Genomic DNA, 20,944 nt, shown 5'->3' with positions numbered 1-20,944 from the left:
AGAGTGTCTATTCAAGCAAATACTCAAGGAGTATTGCTAATTTTTCTAGTATAGAGAGCATAAGGTTCAGAGGATTTGGCCCATTATGTCATTATTTTATTTAGGGCTCACTGTGACATCTGGTGGTAACAGTGCATCAATTTCAAGAAGTCTAGTTCTATAGATACTCCTTTCCACCCACGTGTATCAGTGGGTCTCTGAGATTTTGTTTTAAATTACTAGCTATCCTAAGAAGCAGGTGCTCTGTTAGCATCAGAAGTAGGACATTTTACTTCAGCCCAGGAGCAGACGCTTACAGCTCAAAAGCCATAGACTGAGACTCAGTGATCAAAATTAACACTGCTTGGTGCCCAGGAGATTGACCTTAAAGAATTAGACATTGAGTTGTCATGTGTGTCAAAAAGAAAATATCATTTATATGACATTAAAGAAAAGCAAGGGGTTGATGAATGCCCACAGCTAGCAGATCCTGGCAACTGCTAATAAGAAAGCTTGGATGAGTTCGACAATTTTTATGGCTGAATTTACAAGCTGTGACTGCCAGAGAATTGTCATCACTGTCCTTTTGTTTGCTGACTTTACAGATACTTTTGCTATGCTAGATTTAGATGGATGCATAAAATGTGCGTTGGATGTAACATTACTGTAGCGTTTCAGGGTGTACAGAGAAACAGAATGTCCTACCAGAAAGAGAAAAATTGACTTGCATACTGAGGAAATCTGTACCTGGTTACATGTGCCTTCCGTCAGAATTATGGGTCAGTTACATTCAGGCTCTTGAGAGTCTTACACAGTGGGGCTGGAAATATTTGCATAAGGGGGGTGTATGTGTGCTAAGAGCCATTGAACCAAACTGTAAACCATGTATATGATGGAAACCACTTCAAACCAGGGGGTGTCGCAGCACCCCTAGTTCCAGCCCCTGTGGTCTTACATATCTGGAATTTGAGAGTCCACTGACGTAGTTAGGGTATAGATTAGAGATGGGCCCAAGCTACAAACCTAAGATGTAAACTTTGAGGGTGTTTGTATCTGAACAATTCCCTCTGCTGTAGCTGTGAATCTTTTAAATAACACAGATGCAGGTGGATCTGGCTTTTATTCTTGTATAGTATCTTTATTTCCAAAGAGTTTAAAATTCTGACATGTGCTATATTTGTAGGCACCCATTTCATTCTCATCTTATTGGTAAGGACATAATTTCATAGGCCAAGTAGTGTGTACAAAGCTATATATAGAAAATCTCCACTTAGCATTAGTGTTGCAATCAATTTAGGGCTAAGGCTGAGGAGAGGAATTTTACACTCTGACCCTACAGCTGATTTAATGCAGTGTTCACTACAGTGGGGGAAAGAGACTGGCAAAAAACCCCAACCACCGGGGACTAGTCCTAAAAATACCTTCTGTCGTTTGTGCCAATAAGACCATTTAAAATATGCTACTGGAGCCTTTATTCACATTTCTTTACAAGACATAGCATTATATTGTTAGCTGGAAATGGGCCTGATCTAAAACCCTGGAAACTTTTGATGTGTTCTTAGGCCCATGCCATCCAAGGGACCAGTACAATATAACAAAGCCCAGAGCAGGCAGGTCATATTCACAGGGGATTTCCTCCTCCCTTGGCAGAGATTAGATGTCTTAGGTACACTGCGTCTCTCTTGAAATATCAGATTCATTGTTCCATTTGACCTGCCTGCAGGAATAGGAAAATGACATGCTGAGTGAATTGCCCACATTAGCCTTGAACTTTCTCCGTGTGCAGAATTCTCAAACTAAACTCTGGTCTGAACATCTCCAGTCCGGCCTTGGGAAGGGAAGGAGGGAGGGAGAGGCTTGGAAGCACAAGGAAGGAAAGGGAAAGACCAAAAATAACGGATGCATGCTGTATTATGAAAGCATCATAAAAAATAACCCGCAAGGTTACTGTCCGGCTATTCCTGTGTAACAGTTCGGCCTCCTCCTTCTCGCCACGATTCTTTCTTAACGCAGACACTCCAAACCTAGCGAACTCAGGCAATCTTGAGGCTGGGGAAAGATTTCACTGGGTCTGCAATGTCCTCTCGACCTGTCAAAGCCCAGATAAATAGCCACTCAATCCCCCTTCCCACAGCTAGCCCCATAATAAGGGAAACCATGAAACAATAGTGGCGGAGCCTAGATGTGTTCTGCAGACACTCTGTCAGGTATTCCCCCGGTGTTGGTTTGTGGGTGGTGCAGATCATGGTCTATGTGAGGTCAGGTCACCAGCAGCTCTATTCAAAGGCAAAATGTTTAGGCATTACTAGAGGACAGTTTTCAGCCTTAATGCTGAATGTCTTGGTTGTATCCAGTTTACGCCAGTTAGTTAAATGTGATGTAAAACAGGTCCTGACCGTTTGTTTGATTAAGGATCCCACTGCAGTGTAGGAATGTTGACCTCGCTGTCCTGGCAAAGCACCAGGTTGGCTAACTAACTGCATTCTGCCAACCTAAATGCCCCCTAAAATTTTAATGGAACAATTTGGGGATTGGTCCTGCTTTGAGCAGGGGGTTGGACTAGATGACCTCCTGAAGTCCCTTCCAACTCTGGTATTCTATAAATCTCATTTATTCCATTTATTTACATTTTCTTCTCCCAGAACAACTTGTCCCTTGTATCTCTAGGGTAAGAAATGGCTGTCTTACCCTAGCGATACATGCAGAAACTCTAAAATGCAGCTATCATCCATAGGGCCAGATAGTCCCCTCTGAGATTTGTCCAGGGAGCAATGGAAATAGAGGAAAACCCATTACAATGGCTGAAAATGGGAGCAATAGGAGTTGAGCCAAATGGCATCTTATCGTCCCTTCCTCCTGAGTCTGTGGAACATCCCTCTGTGTGCCTGCAGCACCTCAGATTTAGGCAGGCATGACAGGAACGGAGAGGAGCGGGGCTGAGTATGTTGATAGAAGCATTCCTCTGCTTGGCGCCGTCTTCCAACAAATCAGAATGACTGCTGAGCCCTCCACACAAAATCCTGGGGACTTCTTGCCCCACACTGGCACACATCTCTTGGAAAGAGGAAGTGGGGACAGGTACAGACAGGGAGGCAACGGCAGCATGGCTCAGGCTGGAGAAGACCTGCCAAGGAGACCTGGGGCTCAGGGAATAGCATGGATATCTAGAGATCCATGGGACTGCCTAGTGGATTTTGAGACAGTCGTCGGTTTGGCAGGGCCATGCCACCTACTCGGAGGTAGAGCTGGTCAAAAACATTTGCAAGAATTATTTTTTGAAAAGTTTTCATCCCATTTACAGCTTGGCCAGACTTTTTCAAATAGCCAAAATTTCAACACTATTTTTTAAATTTTCAGTTTTTATTTATTTTTGACTGGCTCTGTTTACCAGAGAAATTTGTATGTACTTTATGTATGCAAACGTGTGGGGGTTAAGCATCTTTTTACCCTCTAAGGGGTTTATTCTGTCTCATAGTTTGCAGAGCACTTTGGAACCCATGAGGATGAACTGTAACGTGTAAATGCAATTTACTATTGTTTGTATTCTTTTTATTTGTACCTTTCCTGTTTAGCATCCTGCCCTTTCATACCATCTCATTTTCACTGAATGCTAAGGGTGCTTCACCTCTTCTGTCTTGTTGTTAAACCATAATGCATAATAAATCAGATCGCTAAGCAACAAAACACTCATGTCTGTTTAGTTTTTCCTCTTGAAATGGCCTGAAAAGTTATGCTTGAACCAAGCAAAGTGGCTTTTGCGTTACAGCCTATAAATCTTCTATGTTTTGGGCACTTGTAACAGTTGGTAGAGCTCTTCTGTAGACCTGTGCCCGCAAGGGCTGGTGGGGAAGATACCAGCGAAAGGAGGACACTCAGGCCTAAGAATACTAAACGATGCTTTATTAAAGGAAGGAAGAATTTACGCTCCAATCTGTGTGGGGAGCCCCTAGGATGCGTGGAGGGGCTGCAGGGGACTCTGGCCGTTCGGGACAGCTGACCAGGCAGGACTCTGCTGGGGGGAGTCCTCTGCGGCGCTATATTCTCCGCGTTTATCTCGGGGTTACATGGGATCAACAGCTGGTTACATTCTTATATGTACGATTTATGCTTATTACATAAACTGACTCGTTTACAAGCAAAAATATGCTGAGCTATGCTACAATATCTTTTGGCAGGGTCTGTCGGACAAAGTTCATTGAAACTGCCTGCATCCTCCGCTTACATCCAGTCACCTACTCAGTCCACCACGTAGCTCCTCGCCAATCTTCCGCAACCTTGCCCCTACAAGACCCCTCCTGTTAGCATTTTTAAATGAGAGCTGATGAAAGCTACCAGATTGGCTATCATGGAGACTGAAGTCCTCTGTATATCCATACAGTGTGGATACAGGACGGGCAGCAGCCATGCCACATGCCACTCTGCTGACTTGTCCTCAATTGGGAACAAAATCTGTCTGTGCTGCCAGCCTGTTCAATCCTTGGCCTCTTTTTCTGAGGCCACTAAGATCAAGCGGCCAAACATGGTGTGAGGGTTTTTGTAATGTGGACTGAAACCCCTCAGCAACCGAAGGTGCTAATGATGTTTCAGTCACTACAGGGCTGGATCTGTAAGGCTTTGTATCTCTGGAGCCCTCCCAATCCCCACTAGAGTGAAATTTATGGCTAACCTCAATACTCCTGCCAGTGAAACTTTATCCTGGAAGAAAGGTTGATAGACACTCAGCTTTTTGATATTGGGAACTGGGATTTTGCTGCTAAAGCAATCGTGTCACAACTTCACCACAAGCCCTTCCAGATTAGAGATCCCCTCTAGAGTCAGTCCCCAGACTGGAGGTGGGAATGTCATTAAGGAGTGACACAAGGTGCTTCCCTCACTTTCCCAGCCAGCCCCAGCCCCCGTTGAAATCTACCAGAAACTCAGGGTTTGGAGTTAAGTGAATGCAACTTCCTTGGAGGAATCTAGCAACGTGCAGCAGACACGTGAATTGCAGTGCAAGTTAGCTGGAAAAACAGGCATTCCTGGCAAAAGAGCGGACCCTGATAATGGAGTGGGAAAGCAGACGCAGCCTCCTTTGCTGTTCCGTCTACACCCCCAAAGGCTATATCTACACTGTGAGCTGAGGGAGTGATCCCCAGCTCGCGTACTCCAGAGGGGTAGCTGGTGTACAAACGGCAGCAGGGGCACCGGCTTGCTGGGCCATGTACACACAGACAGGACTCAGGCGGGTTTGTAAGTGGCTTGGCTAAGCTCTGCTGCTGCCGCCTGCGGTCCCGTGGCTACACTGCTCTTTGTGCTCCTGCTCGCTCTCATCAAGCTAGTGCGACCACACATACACACGTGCTGGGAATTACCCTCGCTCCTAGTGTCGGGGCAGCCTTCGATATACTCACCAAATGCTCAGCCTGTGCTGCGTTACCGCTTATGCCCACTTTCTACACGTGTTACCAGCATTACACCGGCTCTCAGCTGGGCCCTCACTGTGTTATTCCCTGGAATAAAGGTCACTCAAATGAAGTACCCCATCTCGCAGGGGTCGATTAACGCAAGCTCAGAAGACCATGTGAGGGGCTGTGGGACTACGTGGTTTGGTTCATTTCAGGTCCCAGTGAAGCTTTGGCGCCTTCTCCTTCCAGGGCTGGCAGGAAAGAAATTACTTGGGAACCTTCCTGCTGCTACTGAAGCTAGGGGCAAAACCTCAACTGAGCTGAGCAGAAATGAGCTTATTTTACCCTTCCCATTTGCTGAGCTCAATTGATCTCGGGTGCAATTTTACTGGCTCCAGTGAAGCTACACCGGTGATTATAATTAAGATTCCCAGAAAGTAGCAGGAAATTTTAATGCAGATATTAACCAGTCATGAGCCACCACAAGCCCAATAAGGCTGTTCTGTACACAGGCAATACAGATTGTACCAGGGATGGTTTGCGTCTATTGTAGCCTCTGGGCAGGAACAGGGGTCTCTTTAAGAAACCACCAATATTTTATTCCACTATATAAGGGAGATGAGAAAGAAACAGTCCTGACTTCTTTTTTTTTAAACTTTTTTAATAATGTTTTAGGACCGGGGTACAAAAAGGTGAATGCATTAATTTTTAAAAGATAAATGCACTGCAGTAAGCACATCCTACATACATAGAATATATTTCTCTATATAATATCAACACAGATATAAAATAAGTTATACTTGTCTTGGTTTTTTCATCGCAGTAGGAGCTCAGCATATATCAAGTGACAACAGGAGGTGGAACCACAAGCCGTCTCAAATGAAAAAAGTAAAAGGGGTGAAGGGGAAAATGAATCTAAAATGGAGGGATTATTACCAAAGTAAAATCCCCGGAAATCAGAAATTTCATAGTGAATGAAAGGAAGAGTTGAACATTGCTTGGCTTAGGATGGAAGTTCTGGATGGAATAAAGAGTAATTGTCTGAGGGCTAAGCAAGGACTCATTACCGGTATCCAGGCTATTGCTCACAAGGACACGGAAAATACAGCAAGCCCTTCCTACTACTACATGGTGCCTCTGTACTCTTGATAATAGATGATTCATCTGACAGTGTTGGATTTTTTTTTTATAAGATAAGAACATGAGTTTGCAGTTTGCATTGTACACACTTCTGTGATAACAGGGAAACATATACCTTTCTAGGAATGATAAATACCATCCATTGTCCAGAAAGCTTTCAGAAGGGGAAAACACTGAGCAGTTCCATATGACACATTCAGTGGATTATTTGAGGATGATGAAGTGGGGGAAATTCCTCCCCTCTAAACCATCTGATCTCTGCCTCTAAACATTCAACTATTTCCATGCCTTCATCCCCTCCTTCTCTTTGTTTTCCTGTGGGTTGTATTATCATTTTCTTGGCCATGTACTGAGTGGGAATCTCCCACTGGTGTCAAGGGGAGATACAGGTGCTCAGTAGCTCATTGGATCTGACCCGCTGTGGTTAGAGGAATTCAAGCTGCCAAATTCAGATCCAGCTTTCAAAAGCACTGAAGTTTGGGTGTGTTCAGATCTGCTGTTTTGGCTGAGCCCACTCAAATGACAGGAGCCACTTGGAAAATTCATAACTAGATCTGGATCCAGATTGCAGACACCTCTATAGACCCTGTCCATGAGGGCTTTTATCTAGGGTTTCTGTGGGGGCTCATCACTAACTGTGATGTGCTCTTTTACTTTGATCTGCAGCTCAGGGATTTTTTTGTCGCTTCTCCTTTCCCATCAGGAATTTCACAAATCTCAGGCTGCATCTGAACCCAACTAAACAGCGTGGATGAAGTTGAGGAATGACTCTGGAGATTATCCTCAGATAACTCGCGCCTAATCCAACTCCAGAAGACACAACCTACTTGATTCTTCCCTCCACCCTCTTCTGTCAGCTTCTGCTACTGCTTCTAAGCCTTTCCTTTCTCTTCATCTTTACAGACTACACATTAGGAAGCAAAGACATTACATAGGGAGAGTTAGTTGCATGTTATTATGAAAAAGGGCTGGGCTTTTTTGTTTTGCTTTAGGTTTTCCTTTGTACATTAAAATTGTTATAAATCCAAAGGCGACCTCACATCTAAAGGTATAATTTAAGTTAACGTGTCTCTGTGTCTTCTCTCTTTCTCCCGCCTCCCCTGTGTCTCTCCAGTGACCTTCCTTTCACTCTGTCAGTTTCCTCTTGGATGGAGGGAGGAGATGGGAAGGAAGTTCATTTGGGAGCTCATGACCTTCCAACTTGACCTTAATGAGATGATTAGCCAAGGCAAATTCCTCATCATCCAGCATTCCATCCTTGTCGATGTCAGCCAGTTTCCATATCTTGCCCAGCACAGTGTTGGGCAGCTTGGATCTCACCATCTCCCTCTTGGCGTTGGCCCCAGTTATTTTACCATCGACGGGTGACAGTGTGTAAAAGATCTCATCGTACATGGGCTTGTCCCTGGCCACCACCCACTCTGCATCGTCGATTCCTTCTCCCGCTCCTTCACCGTAGCCATGTCCAAATGGGCCATGCAGGGTGCCCTCAAAGGCACCTCCCTTCACCATCTGCATGGGCTTTTGGGATTCTTCCTGGCGTACCAGCACCATGAGCTGTGCAATGTCATTGGCCAGCATGTCTTCCACTGTCTCCAGCAGTTTACTCTTCAGTGGCTGGAATTTGCTGAAATCTTGACCCTGCAGCTGATCCTTAAAGCAGGACAACGACAAAGAGAGGTTAAGCTGCAAGCATTAGTGAGACTTAGCCGCGCTCAGTACGCCTCTTTTCTGCCACAGATCCCAAAGCACTTTCATAAAGGGGGGTGGGTAAAGATCAGGGACTCGAGTAAGGGGGACCAGGGGAGAGCACAGCTCCCCCGCTCTGCTAAAAGCAAAGGGAGAGCTCTCTTGTCCCCTTGGCCGGTACAGCTAAAAGTGCAGAAGGTAGACGGACCCCTTCCTTCCTGGCTGGTGTGGCAAAAGCTCTCACTCCTGATTCAATCAACTTTAACCCTTGGTAAAGATTCTTATCCCCGTTTTATAGATGGGGAGAGACAGGGTGCAGATAGGATCAGAGACTTAACCAAGGACCAGGAATAGAACCTTCTTGCCAGAAGGAGGCACAAGTAGTACCATGCAGGGCACCCTCCCCGAAAGCCATGACTCCTTGACCCATTCAGCCCACATCTGCTTCTGCGTCTCAGAGCACTTCTGCATGGCTTGCTACACCCCAGCTGGTCTCACCAATGCTCTGCACGGCAGAGCTCCCACACCCATGCTCCACAGAGGAGGGAGGCCACCGCTGGGGCAAAAGAATTATTTATATGGCTTTGATTTTTGCCATCATGAACCACAATTTCAAGACCTCAGAAAGAGGCCAATACTTTATGGCATGTATTACGGAACATACTGCTCCACATTACTGTGTGGGAACATACAACCCTAGTATTACATGGGAATGTGCTATCTCATATTACACTAAAGAGAGGCACGGTTCAATCTACGTCCAAACAGTTTTAGAAGCAACTGCGACATTTCAGGAGTAAACCTTCCTTTAAAAATGCACGAGCTCCCCTCTCCACTATCTTATGGAGCAAACTGAGGGAGTGCCTGGCATGAGCTATAATTTCATTCTACCCTTTGTACTTCAGGTTGCTCATGATTGCCCATGAGAATAAGGAGGGGAATTTTCCCCCTTAAGCGCAGCATTGCGCAAATTGTTTTCCTCTGAAACATCAGATGCCAGTCTCTTTCTACACCTGTGGACTGGCCTGGAACTTATCTGATGTGACAAACTCTACTGGCCCCACTTTTCACAGCTAAGTCAAAGTGCTTAGAGCAAGTGTTACTAGTTCATCCCCTACTGAGAGAAGCCAAGTGACCTACATCTTTATCCTTCAACCTCTACTTCTTTCTTAAACAGCATCCATTTACTCCTAACAGTGGTATAAAATTCACATCATAACAACTAATCAACTAGATCCTCCAGCTGGCTCTCAAGGACTTGCGAGTATTTTCCTTCTCTTTAAATGAACAGCAGATTCCATCTGCTCCATAAAGATGTGGTAATAATCTTCACAATGGCAGGTTTCAGAGTAGCAGCCGTGTTACTCTGTATTCGCAAAAAGAACAGGAGGACTTGTGGCACCTTAGAGACTAACCAATTTATTTGAGCATAAGCTTTCCACGAGCTACAACTCACTTCATCGGATGCAAGCTTATGCTCAAAGTCTCTAAGGTGCCACAAGTACTCCTTTTCTTTTTGCGAATCTTCACAATGCAACCACTGGAAACAGGCTGCAGCCTGGATTGAAGCCAGCCAATGGTTTGAACATCTCCAGCATGGTTAGCATACACTACACGAGGTCCTGATTCAGCACTCACTGAAGTCACTGGAATGGCTCCCATTGACTTACACGGCCGCTGGCTCAAGCCCCAAATGTGTAGCACAGAAAACCTGCTTGTCCATTTACAAACAGAGAGGGATACTTTAATTGTCACATCCTCTTTCTCTGCAGGAGTCTTTCTTTGCTAGAAACAAACAAGCAAGGGAGAAGAGAGCAAAAAAGAAAAAAGCCCCTATTTGAATACAGAATACTATAAATATTACATTAGTAGTATTTGTGAGGCTAGGCTGGTCCTGAAAGCTGTAAGCCCAAGGTCTGAAATAAGATAGAAGGAGCTAATTAACTCACTGTAAGAGTTGTTTGTGCCATAGACTCAAGTGAAGGAATCTTCCCTCTTGCGAGGGCGTTAACCTGCTATTGTTGAAATATGTATGTCTAAATATAGCCTGGACATAAGGCAGGTTTCATTTCTGCCTTACAAAAGTCGTGACACACTTGTAACAGCATCAGTTCAGCATTGCTTCTGACCGACTCCCTACAACTGCTATAATGCTCTTGCCTTGGTCAATGCTCTGGCCTGGTTATTCCAGTGCTTACCTGCATCTTTCTGAGATTCGGGAAGTCTCCTGGTGAGATCTGATGCTCCCGTTCGATCCGGCTATAAATCTCCCCCAAATTGTTCACAAGCTCCTTCTTCTTATTGTCTTTACCAAACACTGATGGCATTTCCTTCTTCAGGGAGCTAATGATGTAGGCATGAACCTGATGGGCATAAAAAAAGAGATGGGAAAGAAGACCAAGAACAGCATTAATGGGTACAGCTGAACATTATCTTCAGCAGATGGTACTCATGCATCCAAGCTTTGGAGTAAACCCTATCCTCTCTCCCTTCCCCTTCACTTAGCTCTTTCTCCCTGCCTGCTCTTGCTGGTTATCGCTACTGCACAACACATACCATTCTCAATTGTGTGTCCTGATTGGTCTGGTACAAGAACATTGTGCATGCTGGGAGATGTGTTTGTACGTCATCTGTCACAGGGAATTGTTTTGTTTCATTTTACACCTCCCTTCAGGACAAAGCATCCTTCCAGCTAGCAAATATACACAGTGCTCCTTCCCCTCTCCCTCCCCGCCACCCCAGTGCAACATGATGGACAATGGCTATGAACCAGTGAGCTGAAATAGCCAAGACCTCTCCTCCATCCTCCCCACCATAAACTCTACAAGGCTGAATTTCTCTGGCAGGACCCACCTTGGCCAGCCGTGCCCGCTTGATGAGATCATTCAGCTTTCGCAGGGCTGCATTGCGGGGCAGGCTTTGAATATCCCTGAACAGGTCCTGTTCCTCGGCCTCAAACAGCTTGCGGTTGTCAGGGATCAGCAGTGGATGGGACCAGAAGGAGCCGATATAGACCCTGATCACCTCGGGCGTGTTGACGATCTTTCCCAGGGACCACATGAGGGCGCCATATACGCGCATCAGCTGCTGGGTCTCGATTTGGTCAGCCTTGTTGAGCACCACCCTCATCTTGTCCTCGTGGTTCTTCAGCGCCTTGATGACGTCCGAGAACTCGTCTGAGATGTCCAGCTTGTGGGCATCGAAGAGGAGAATGATGCGGTCGACCCGCTCTGCAAACCACTCCAACACGGCTGCAAAGTCATAACCTAATGGGAGAGGAGGAAGAGCAGAGAGACACATGGGCGACGAGAGAGGCAATGCGATGCTGTATTCATTGACAGGCTGAAAAAGAATAGGCAACATGCTGCAGGTTGTGCACAGCTCTGTGGGAACCAGATAAGAAAGGCACTGGAGACATCACTTTCCCCTCCACCATATCCCTGACCCCAACATGTGTTCTTCCCACACCTCATTCTTACCAACACTATTTCGCCTGTGACATGCACAGTTTCTTTTACAGACAATAGTCTTCTCCTCTGGACCGGCTATCGGGGAGCACCCAGACAAGTCTTATAAGTCACACACACAAGAAACTGCCATGTTCAGAATGCAAACTGGTATATCCCTGCACACAGCCACATGACAGGAAAGTCTAGCCTCTTAATTACTTTTCATCAAGGTAACCCACGAAGGCTGCAGGGTTCTGGAGATTTATAACCTGTACCCTGGCTGCTCTGAGTGTATTTTGTTCTCCTAATTAACAATATTTAGCCTTGGCAGAATTTAGTTTGTATTTTTTTATATAATTTTGAGGGATAATATGGATTTTACTTTTAAATTTTTTTTTTAGATTTTTATCCCTGTTCACAGTTGCAGGAAATGATCGGAGGGTATAAGACAATAATTATTTAATGATAGTAGTTGTTGAGATTCAAAAAGTTAAAGCTTTCTAACTAGTAAAACAAAACTGTCAAGATCCCGTGTCAAAATATACAAATATATAAATAGCCTTAAATCAAACTCTAATGTAAAGTTCTCAAATAGTCTATTTTCAGGTCTTATCTAGTTTTATGGGGCTATCTTTGGCCCATTATGTTTAAAAAATTGACACCAACCATGTTTTACATGAGAGAGATCATCTCACCACATAGGTCAGCCACAAAAGACATATAATTTACATTTTACTTCACTTTTAAAGGCAGCATTGTTGATAATCCCAGAGATGCAAGCTTTTGAATCGGCTGCTCAGGATGCACTAGAGTGCAGGATAGTCAGACCGAGGCGTTAGGTTTGGCTGTGTCTCTAAATCAGACAGTTTGTGAAACATGGATATGGAAAACATAGATTTTTATTTTCCCCTCTGGCCACATGAGATTTTTCGGTTCTCTTTGAAACCCTGCTGAGCCCAGCATACAATATGACAGGCCAGCGTCCTACCCACACGCCCCTGACATCACCTTTTGCACTGCTCAGCATATTGGCTAGCTGAGGAGCTCCAACTGCTACACTCCTCTAGCCAACAGAGATGCTCTTCCCACCACGACCGTACCATGCAGCTTCCCTTCTGCTGGGTTCAAAGAGGTTAGGGTGCAGCAGTTGCTATTTTCAGCCAAATAATTTTTAAACTCCCGTTCAACTCCCTTTAATAAATGTATGAGAATGTATCAGCTCGTCTTTTGCAATACCTTGAGGGAGGCAGCGTGCCCTTGTACTTAGAAGACAGGACTCCAGGGCTCTGTTCCTGGCTGTGCCACCGACGTGTGTGGCAAGTCACCAAGGGTGACATCTTGGGTCTACTGAAATGCATGGCAAAACTCCCATTGACTTTAACAGGGCCAGTATTTCAGCCCTAATCTGTGGGCCTCGATTTTCCAACCAGTAAATGAGTAGGGTACAGTGGAGGAAGCCACAGCAATTATAATACCTTGCTCTTAATGAGCACTTTTCATCAGCAGATCTCATTGAACTAGCTGATGAATTACTTAACAGAGGTATATGTGCATTCTAGAGAAAGGGGGGTTCTCCACTTTATCAAAGAAAAAGTCAGACAGAAAATGTAAAGATCTTACTTTTATGCAGTCTTTTCAGGTGGCCTCCCAAAAGCTTTATACCATTTTACTAAAGTACCATATATGTACTGAACATGGATCACTTCATCCACCGCTGAAATGCAGCCACGTCTGGGGTGGTACTTAGCACAACAGTTTAGGACAACAGGCAAAGAGAAATACCATATCCAATTGAAACAGCCATGGGAATTCTGGAGGAGTTAGAATACAATTACTCGACTTGGAATTTGGCCAGGACATAGGGCCTGATTCTGATCTCACGCAGGTGTACATCAGGAGTAACTACAATGTTGCTGGAGTTAGACTGGGGTAAAATGGGTAAGTGACAGCAGAATTAGGCCCTATGTATCCATCTAGGCCCATATTTTGTATAAAAACATATGTGCTTCAAGTTAGGATGTTAAGTCAGTATTTAGGCACAAAAGTAATTGGCCTGATTTTTGAGTGCTGAGCACCCCCAGTTCTCGGTGAAGTCAGTGGGAGCTGCTGGGCTTAGCACTTTTGAAAAGTCCTTTGAAAATAAGACTTTTTATGCAGGCACCTTTTAGGATCCTATCTTTAGGCAGGCCTTTGTTTAAGACTTGGGCCTAGCTTTCATACCAAGCCCATCACCTTGGTATCTGGGTGGCTAAGTATCTGAGAGTTAATAACCCATACTCTGTTATATGTTTGGGAAAAAAAAAATCGAAGTGCTCATCTGGTCAGCGATTTCCCCAGGCACTTGGCTAGCTGAAACAGCACCTCAATAGGGCTCGCCTTCCATAGAATTCATGTGACCTTGTCAGGACCCAAATGAAGGGAGTAGCTGTAGCATAAACTCAATCATTTCCGCAGTCAGCCTTGGTTCCATACCCATCTCCCCTTTTCCTTTTCGCAGATCGTCCTGTGCTGAAAAGTGCAGGAATTCCCACCCCTCTCTAAACTCTTTTGTTAAAAAATCTCTCCCACCTGCACCTGTTTTCCTTCTGAATCTAGCTGTGCCTGTCAGTGCAAATGACTACAGGAAGGACTGGAATGCAGCAGTGGTGCATGCGAGAAGGCTATTTATCACTCTGCTTGGCACAAATAGGAGCTGTGCTCATAAATTCCTTCCAGTGTCAAATGCAATGCAACACATCTGAGTAGAATGTAATTCCTTTGGGCTTTCCATGGCCTGCTTGAGTTAATGAGTCTCACGGTGCTGATTGCTGGAACTTCACTGGCAAAACACAGCAAGAGATATAAGCAGATGCCCTGCCCCAGCATTTACTCTCGCTCTGAAATCACCTTCCCTTGGTGCTACTTAAGACTCGGGCATGAATGGAAAATGAGTCCCAAAAGTGGAAGGGGAAGCAGACAAGATAAACAGGAAAACTATTTGCTTCCATCAGATGTTTCTTCATGGGACAGGTTTCCTTCTGCCAGCTTGAGAGGCAGTCAACGGATTTATCCCAGCTCCAGGGCCGACAAGCATGTCAAATCGGCAAGTCTGATGGGGGGATTTTTCATAGGGCGGACTAAATGTAAAGAGATACAGGTCCTCTTGTGAATACCTCTGTGCCCAGCCCAAGCTCCACGCATTCTCTGTAGCACTTAGAGCTTTGGGGAAATAAGATCAAGAGGAGATAAAATAGACAAGCCATTTGTAGCCAGCAACCTCCACGGTGCTAAACGGTGCAGCTTCCTGCACAGTTTGGCTCCGTCCGCCAGTGACTTCCACCCCCCCACCTCAGATTTTGGCATTGCCTGCAAATTTGAACCTGGCCACTGAATTTATACCAAAGAAAACCCTAAGGAAGTGAGATTGCATCTTCCACTGATGGAGAGATTGGGTCTGAGTCAAAAAACGCTCCTCCTGGATACCCTAAGGGCATCCTACACTGAGCTACAAACCAATGAGACGTACCATAACTTGAATACTAATAGGCTCAACTTGTGCAACAGTATCTCAACTTTGGGGAGCACCTGGAATTACTCTGTAGGTCAGTCTTCAGCACTATTTTAGGCCGTTTTGCATTCTGTACTTGCACTGCCCATGCAAACGCCAAATGAGTTCCTACCAGCCAACATAAGCCTGTTTCCAGCAGCCTACTTTGGAGTAATCCCTTCATTGCATCCCCCTCAGCCTGAGATCTTATCAGATGTCACCAGGTAGGAGGGATCAGTCCTAAATAATAATAATATTTGACACCTCTAAAGCAAGGATCTCAATGTGTTTCCAAACATTAATGAACTGAGACTCAGAACACCCCGAGGAGGGAGAGACATTTTATCACGCCCAGTTTACAGATGTGGACACGGAGGCACAGAAAGCTTAAGTGACTTGCCCAAGGCTTCACAGTTAGTGGGCTGCAGCGTCACAGAGGGGCACATGAGTAATGTTGAAGGAGCAGAGATGATGGCCAGGAGAGGGAGCAGCCACACTAAGAGATCTGAGTTTAGTGAGAAGATTGAGTGAGTAGCCACTTTGGTCAGAGAGTTGATCTAGGGTTTGAAATCAAATGAGGTGGTGAGGAGGCAGGATCTAATGGATTAGACAGGACATCAACCTGGGAGCCGAAATCACCAGGGTTGAGGGCAGGAAACTGAGCAGCGGAAGGAGAGGCAAGAGACTGAATCGGAGAAGTGGGCAGGGAGTCAGGTGGGTATAAGTGATGGCTCCATGGAGGGGCAAATGGAGAAGAGTTGGATGGAGAGTTCTTTTGAGAAGAATGAGTGAGAAGGGGGAAGAGGAAGGGCCTAGAGGTGGAAAGAGGAGGAGCCCTGTGCCCTTGCCATGGCCCTTTGTGCATGAATCAAGGTAGGGAGTGTGCAAAAAGGCTGTAGAGACAGCAGCTGCAGGGAGATGGGAATCTAGGTTTCAGCCGGAGCCAGGAGAGGGAGGGAGAGAAAGCTGAAGAGGTCATGGATGGTGGTGATCGTCTTTGAGGTGGAGTGCCTGTTCCAGCTGGAACAAAGAGTGGAGGCATGGGGGTGAAGTCTGAAAGGGAGGGGGCGAAGGAGAGAAGGAGGGCAGGAGGGCCAAGGCTTGGGTAGATGCCTCTTGAGGTGAGGATAAGTGGATTTATGGGGAGAAGATAGGGTGAGGAGTATAGTTAGAGCTGGGGGGAGCAGCAGCAACAGGAGGGCAAAAGGGAAGGGAAGATTAAAACAGAAGGAGGCATGATGGATCCTATGTTCTTCTTCACATCTTGTCCTAAACTATTGTTTTAAACAGCTGCCCTGTTCCTCCACAGAGGTGGCTGCATTTCAGTGATGGTAAAGATATTTTTCTCTCCCTCTCTGGATGTACTTGTAAAGTGCATAGGAACTCTTCAGGATGAAAAGGCTTATATGAATATAACATGTCATCATTCCCAGAGCAGGGCTCATCATGATACTTCCGCCCTTGCCTGTGCTTAAGGAAATAATCGAACACGGAGCTAGCAATTTAAAGCACTAAGAGTGCATGAAAAATGGTGAGTGGGTGGAATGTGTGTGTGTGTGTGAGAGAGAGAGAGAGAGAGAAACTGGCTAGTGGAAACCTCTCACACATCTTGGATATGTAAATGTTTCCAAAGCAAAGGTATGAGTGACTACATTGCAGTGCAAATCTCACTGCTTTCTCAGTTAGGAATGATGTGTTAATGTCAACTTTACAATACTAACATTTACATTAACAAGTATTTGGAATGGAACAGAGAAATCTCCTGCTTTGTAGTGGTTTCAAGGCTAAGAGGAGACCAGGAGCCTGATTCTGTTCTCGCTTAAACCAGGGTAAATCAAGAATAATTTCAGCAACAGCATTTGAGTCAGATGGGTGTAAAACCTGGGGGAGACGAACCAGTTCTCACGTTTCTCAGAACCTACATTCCTGGCAACATGCTGTTTTTTATTACACAATATAATTGCTACTTTCTTTAAGTGTTAAATCTCATAGTTTGTATCAGCCAGACTCAGCATTTCTTGGTACTTTGGAGCCACATTCTGAAAAGAACTCAAAGTGAGATTTTTTTAAGTGCTCAGCACCCACAATTGGGACCAGATTTTCAGAAAAGCTAATTTCCCATTTAGGCACAGAAATAAGGTCCAGATTTTCAAAAGTGCTCAGCATCCAGCAGCTCCTATCGTGACACTTGTGGCCAGGTCTCTTTTGAGAATCTGATCCCATTTATGAATATTGACTTCTGAAAATCTGGCCCCAACCCAGAGTGCTGAGCCCTTGGAAAAATCTAGCCCTTAATGACCATCTGCAGTAAGAACCTTCACTCATCCAGCCACAGCTACTGGCAACTTTGAAATACCTTCACCATCAATCATTATTCATTGCATTGAAAGAAAAAGTGATCTGCTTAAATAATGTGAATTGATTTAAAATCTGATTCATAAATATGATAGACCATTGCCTGATTAATAAATGAGACACTTAGAAAACATCGAGAAGTCACTACCGTTATAAAAATAAAATATCTTACAGAAACCTATTAGGAATTAAAATGTTGTTTTATTTCAAAACCGCAACATTTGCCTCTCCGCGGTTGGTGGAAACACAACACAAGTGCAGCATTTCCACCACTGAGCATTCAAAATTCATGAGTAAGGGCTGTGACAAAAAATCATGAGACTGGCTTAAAAATTATGAGACATTAGAAATAAATCTCGGGTTCTTTTTATTGGTTCTGGTTTCTGAGCCTTTGGTGTTATGCTCAGGTCCCATTTTCAAGCTTTTCTCTGCAACCAGGATGGTTACAACTTGCTTTTTTTTAAAAAAAAAAGCAAATCTGAGTTTCATGTGACTCCAGGAGCAGAGGCATTTGGTAAAACACCAAATATTGTGATAATATTACAAGAGTTGGCAATACTGTAACAGCGTTGTGCTGATGGATGAGAACGAGGAAGCTGAAATTGGCCAATGTCATTTCTTCCTGTGAGTTGAGTGAAATGCAAAATGTAAGCAACCAGCATCTGTGGCGAAGACTCGGCACAGGTTTAAAATTTGTCCCTTTTAAATAATTTTGGTTAGCTCTGTATCACACTGTTCTTGATATTGATAAAGAAACTTTTTGTAAAATTAGTTTCATGTTGATAGTATCCATTTAACTTAATTTTTCATGCAGGATAGGAGGTGAAAAGCCCTCTGTCTGCTCTCCTTTCTGCTCCAAGCACGGCCGTTACAGGCGGAACCTATCGGTGGGTTCTGTAGTCACATAAGATTACTACTGATTTCAACTTTACACTGTACCATGAAAATGCATGACTCTCACGGACAGACTTGCTCCTCAAAAGAATGACTTTGCCCTGCATTTCTCATCACTGATGCTCATTCATTCTAAGGGAGACATCTGGGCTAGAATATACATTTCCTTGGCTGTGCAGATCCCTGGGCTGGACTTGAGCCAGCAAAAATGGACGTGGCTAAATGCGTGTGTTGGAAATGAAACCTAAAGCCATTTTCCCACTCTTATCCTTTATCTCCAGGCTAGGCTCTCACACTCAACCGCTAGTGGGGGAAGAAAAGCAGATTGGCTCGAAGGATTTTCACTAGGAGAAGATTTAGTTCAAACAAGCACTCAGGTTTCTGGATGTCTATTCAAACCTTACCTCAACCAGGAGCCCAATACAGCCCAGCCAGAACCCCACTGCATTCAGTGGAATTCCATTTGCTTAGCCGAGGACTATCTTTAGGCCAGTGTGAAGCTGTCAATCATTGGTTAGCAAAGTGTGCAATGCTCAGCCCTCCAGTGCTGCCCTGCTATAGCAGAGGATGAATTATTGTTATCAGAGGATTATTGGCTTATTTAGGAGTGTGGTTCAGTTTACTGCTCCATGCAGGGCATCGCTGCAAAATAAACAGAGGAAGCATGGCCTAGTGATTTGCACATAGGGGCAAGGAGGCAGAAGCCTCTGACTCCTGGTCCCTACTCTGTTACCGAGTCCTTGTGTGACATGGCACAAGCTGCGCTCTCCCCCCTTGTGTCACAGTTATTCCCATTTCACAGGTGTGCATAAACCTCCCCTCCCAGGAGCGTGGTGAGGATTAGTTATGCAATATCTGAACAATGCTTTGAAGAGAGGAAGCATTCAGTATTATTATCAAATGATCAAAGCGGCCAAGACTACAAAGCGACCGCTGCTTTGGTACGAATACCTCCATATGGGCATCTACGCAGACTGCTATAGCCCTCCTCTTGCGCTGGAGGAAATAAAAGAAAGGGGAAGGAAATGGAGTGAGAGACAGAGGTAGATAGTGACAAATGCTTTAAACGTGGACACTGACACCCATCTCAACAAGGGAAAGAGAGAATAAATGGCCACTCTTCTCGTGCCCAGGAGAGTCCAGAGCAGTGAAGGGATGCCCTGTGCTGTGGCTTCCAGGCAATACTTCCCTCAGGTACCTTAAATCAAGCCTCCTTTTGCCTCCCAGTGAGCTAGCTCCACTCTTGAAGGACAGCAGCATTGACCCTAGTGATCCCTAGGCAAGGAACGTGTTATGCTCCAAGAGCGGAAGAAGGCAGCAAGGTTTCGCGCCTTTCTTGATTTCACAGCCATCTACCCCCCTCTGTGGAATTTCCCTCTGGCACTCGGCCTTATGACTCTGGTCCTGTTCTGCTCGAGCGATGGAGTTCTTACTACACAGTTAGACACCCTGGACCTTTGCACTGACAGACAGCATGGGCCTTCAGCTCCCCCATGTCCTGCGCCTGACTGTTCTGACATCCAGAATCCTCAAGGTCCCTCAGGACTTTCTTTTGGCAGGGTGACCACTGGTAACGTTAGTGCCCGGGAAGAGCATTGGCTTGGAGCTTTCTGTTTACTCACAGCACAGCTGCAACGTGGGCTGTGATATTGCACTCCTGCATGCCTCATCCCTGCTTGGGAGGGACCACCCCTAAGAGTGGGTGAGGTGTCTAGTCTCCAGGCTCTCTCTACTGAGACTGCCAGCAAGGGGGCAGTTAGTGCTAATGTGTGCTGGTGTTCTGAGGGGTCACCTGCCTACAGGAAATGGACTGTGACCACCCCCACCCCTGTTTGACAGTGGCTGTTCAGTAGCCTAGCAGACAGCAGTGAGTTTTGGTCCACATGACCCTTTGCTGGGTTCAAATTAGTGAGAGGCTCCCTACCTCACTCTCAGTCCCCTGGGCCATGCAGTCCCCAAAGTGTGCTGATTCTGCCTTGAACCAGTGTGTCCCTGTGGCACCCAAGACTCCCTGGACCATTGGGATAGAGATTATTACTATGCTTCTTTTCCTAGGACTAGTGGAAACATGCCAGGCCCCTGTGGGTTAAACCGCTTCAACACAGCATGCCCAGTTCTCCTAGTATAGCTCTAGTCTCCGTTTTCCAATAATGCCCGCTCCAAATCAGTGGGAGAAGGAGATCTATGGATGCCAGCAAGATGTTGCTAGCTGGGAGAGCTCCTAGCTTTAAGGATTTTTTTAAAAAAAATAAATCGCTGGTTTAGTTCATTCAAGGGGAGAAATAAATCAGCTGCATCCTACATATTTCACCACCCTGTTATCAGTCTTATTTTCCCCTTCAAATAGTTTTCAAATATTGAGATCCGTGGAAGCTGTCCCTTCAGGACACTACACCGGAGGTACGCTGGGGGGAGGAAAGCAAGGCTTCATAGTCCTTACACGCAAGCTCCCTGAAGAAAAGCCATTCCTTCCCTGCTCCTAGCTATTTCGCAGTCTCAGCTAAGACACTTCAAGGTCTCCATTGGGA

At 45.3% G+C, this 20,944-nt stretch overlaps 1 protein-coding gene across 2 annotated transcripts in view; it reads right to left on the bottom strand.

The window, feature by feature from the left end:
* Positions 1–6,018: 6,018 nt before the first annotated feature.
* EHD3 (EH domain containing 3) overlaps positions 6,019–20,944 on the bottom strand; it is a 32,554-nt gene continuing 17,628 nt past the window's right edge. Inside the window, exons 4-6 of one of the 2 annotated variants that reach the window (XM_073338660.2) lie at positions 11,046–11,458; positions 10,391–10,555; positions 6,019–8,156 (exon numbers count right to left, since the gene is read on the bottom strand). In XM_073338660.2, coding sequence (XP_073194761.1) covers positions 7,629–8,156; positions 10,391–10,555; positions 11,046–11,458 — 1,106 coding nt within the window. In that variant the 3' untranslated portion in view covers positions 6,019–7,628. The remainder of the gene's footprint in view (positions 8,157–10,390; positions 10,556–11,045; positions 11,459–20,944) is intronic. The other variant, XM_073338661.1, reaches the window with a different exon arrangement.

The sequence above is a fragment of the Lepidochelys kempii genome, chromosome 3, assembly GCF_965140285.1.
Source record: "Lepidochelys kempii isolate rLepKem1 chromosome 3, rLepKem1.hap1, whole genome shotgun sequence".
In the NCBI taxonomy this organism is placed as follows: domain Eukaryota; kingdom Metazoa; phylum Chordata; order Testudines; family Cheloniidae; genus Lepidochelys; species Lepidochelys kempii.
The sequence above is the reverse complement of the archived record's forward strand: the minus strand, read 5'-3'. Positions and strand labels throughout refer to the sequence as shown.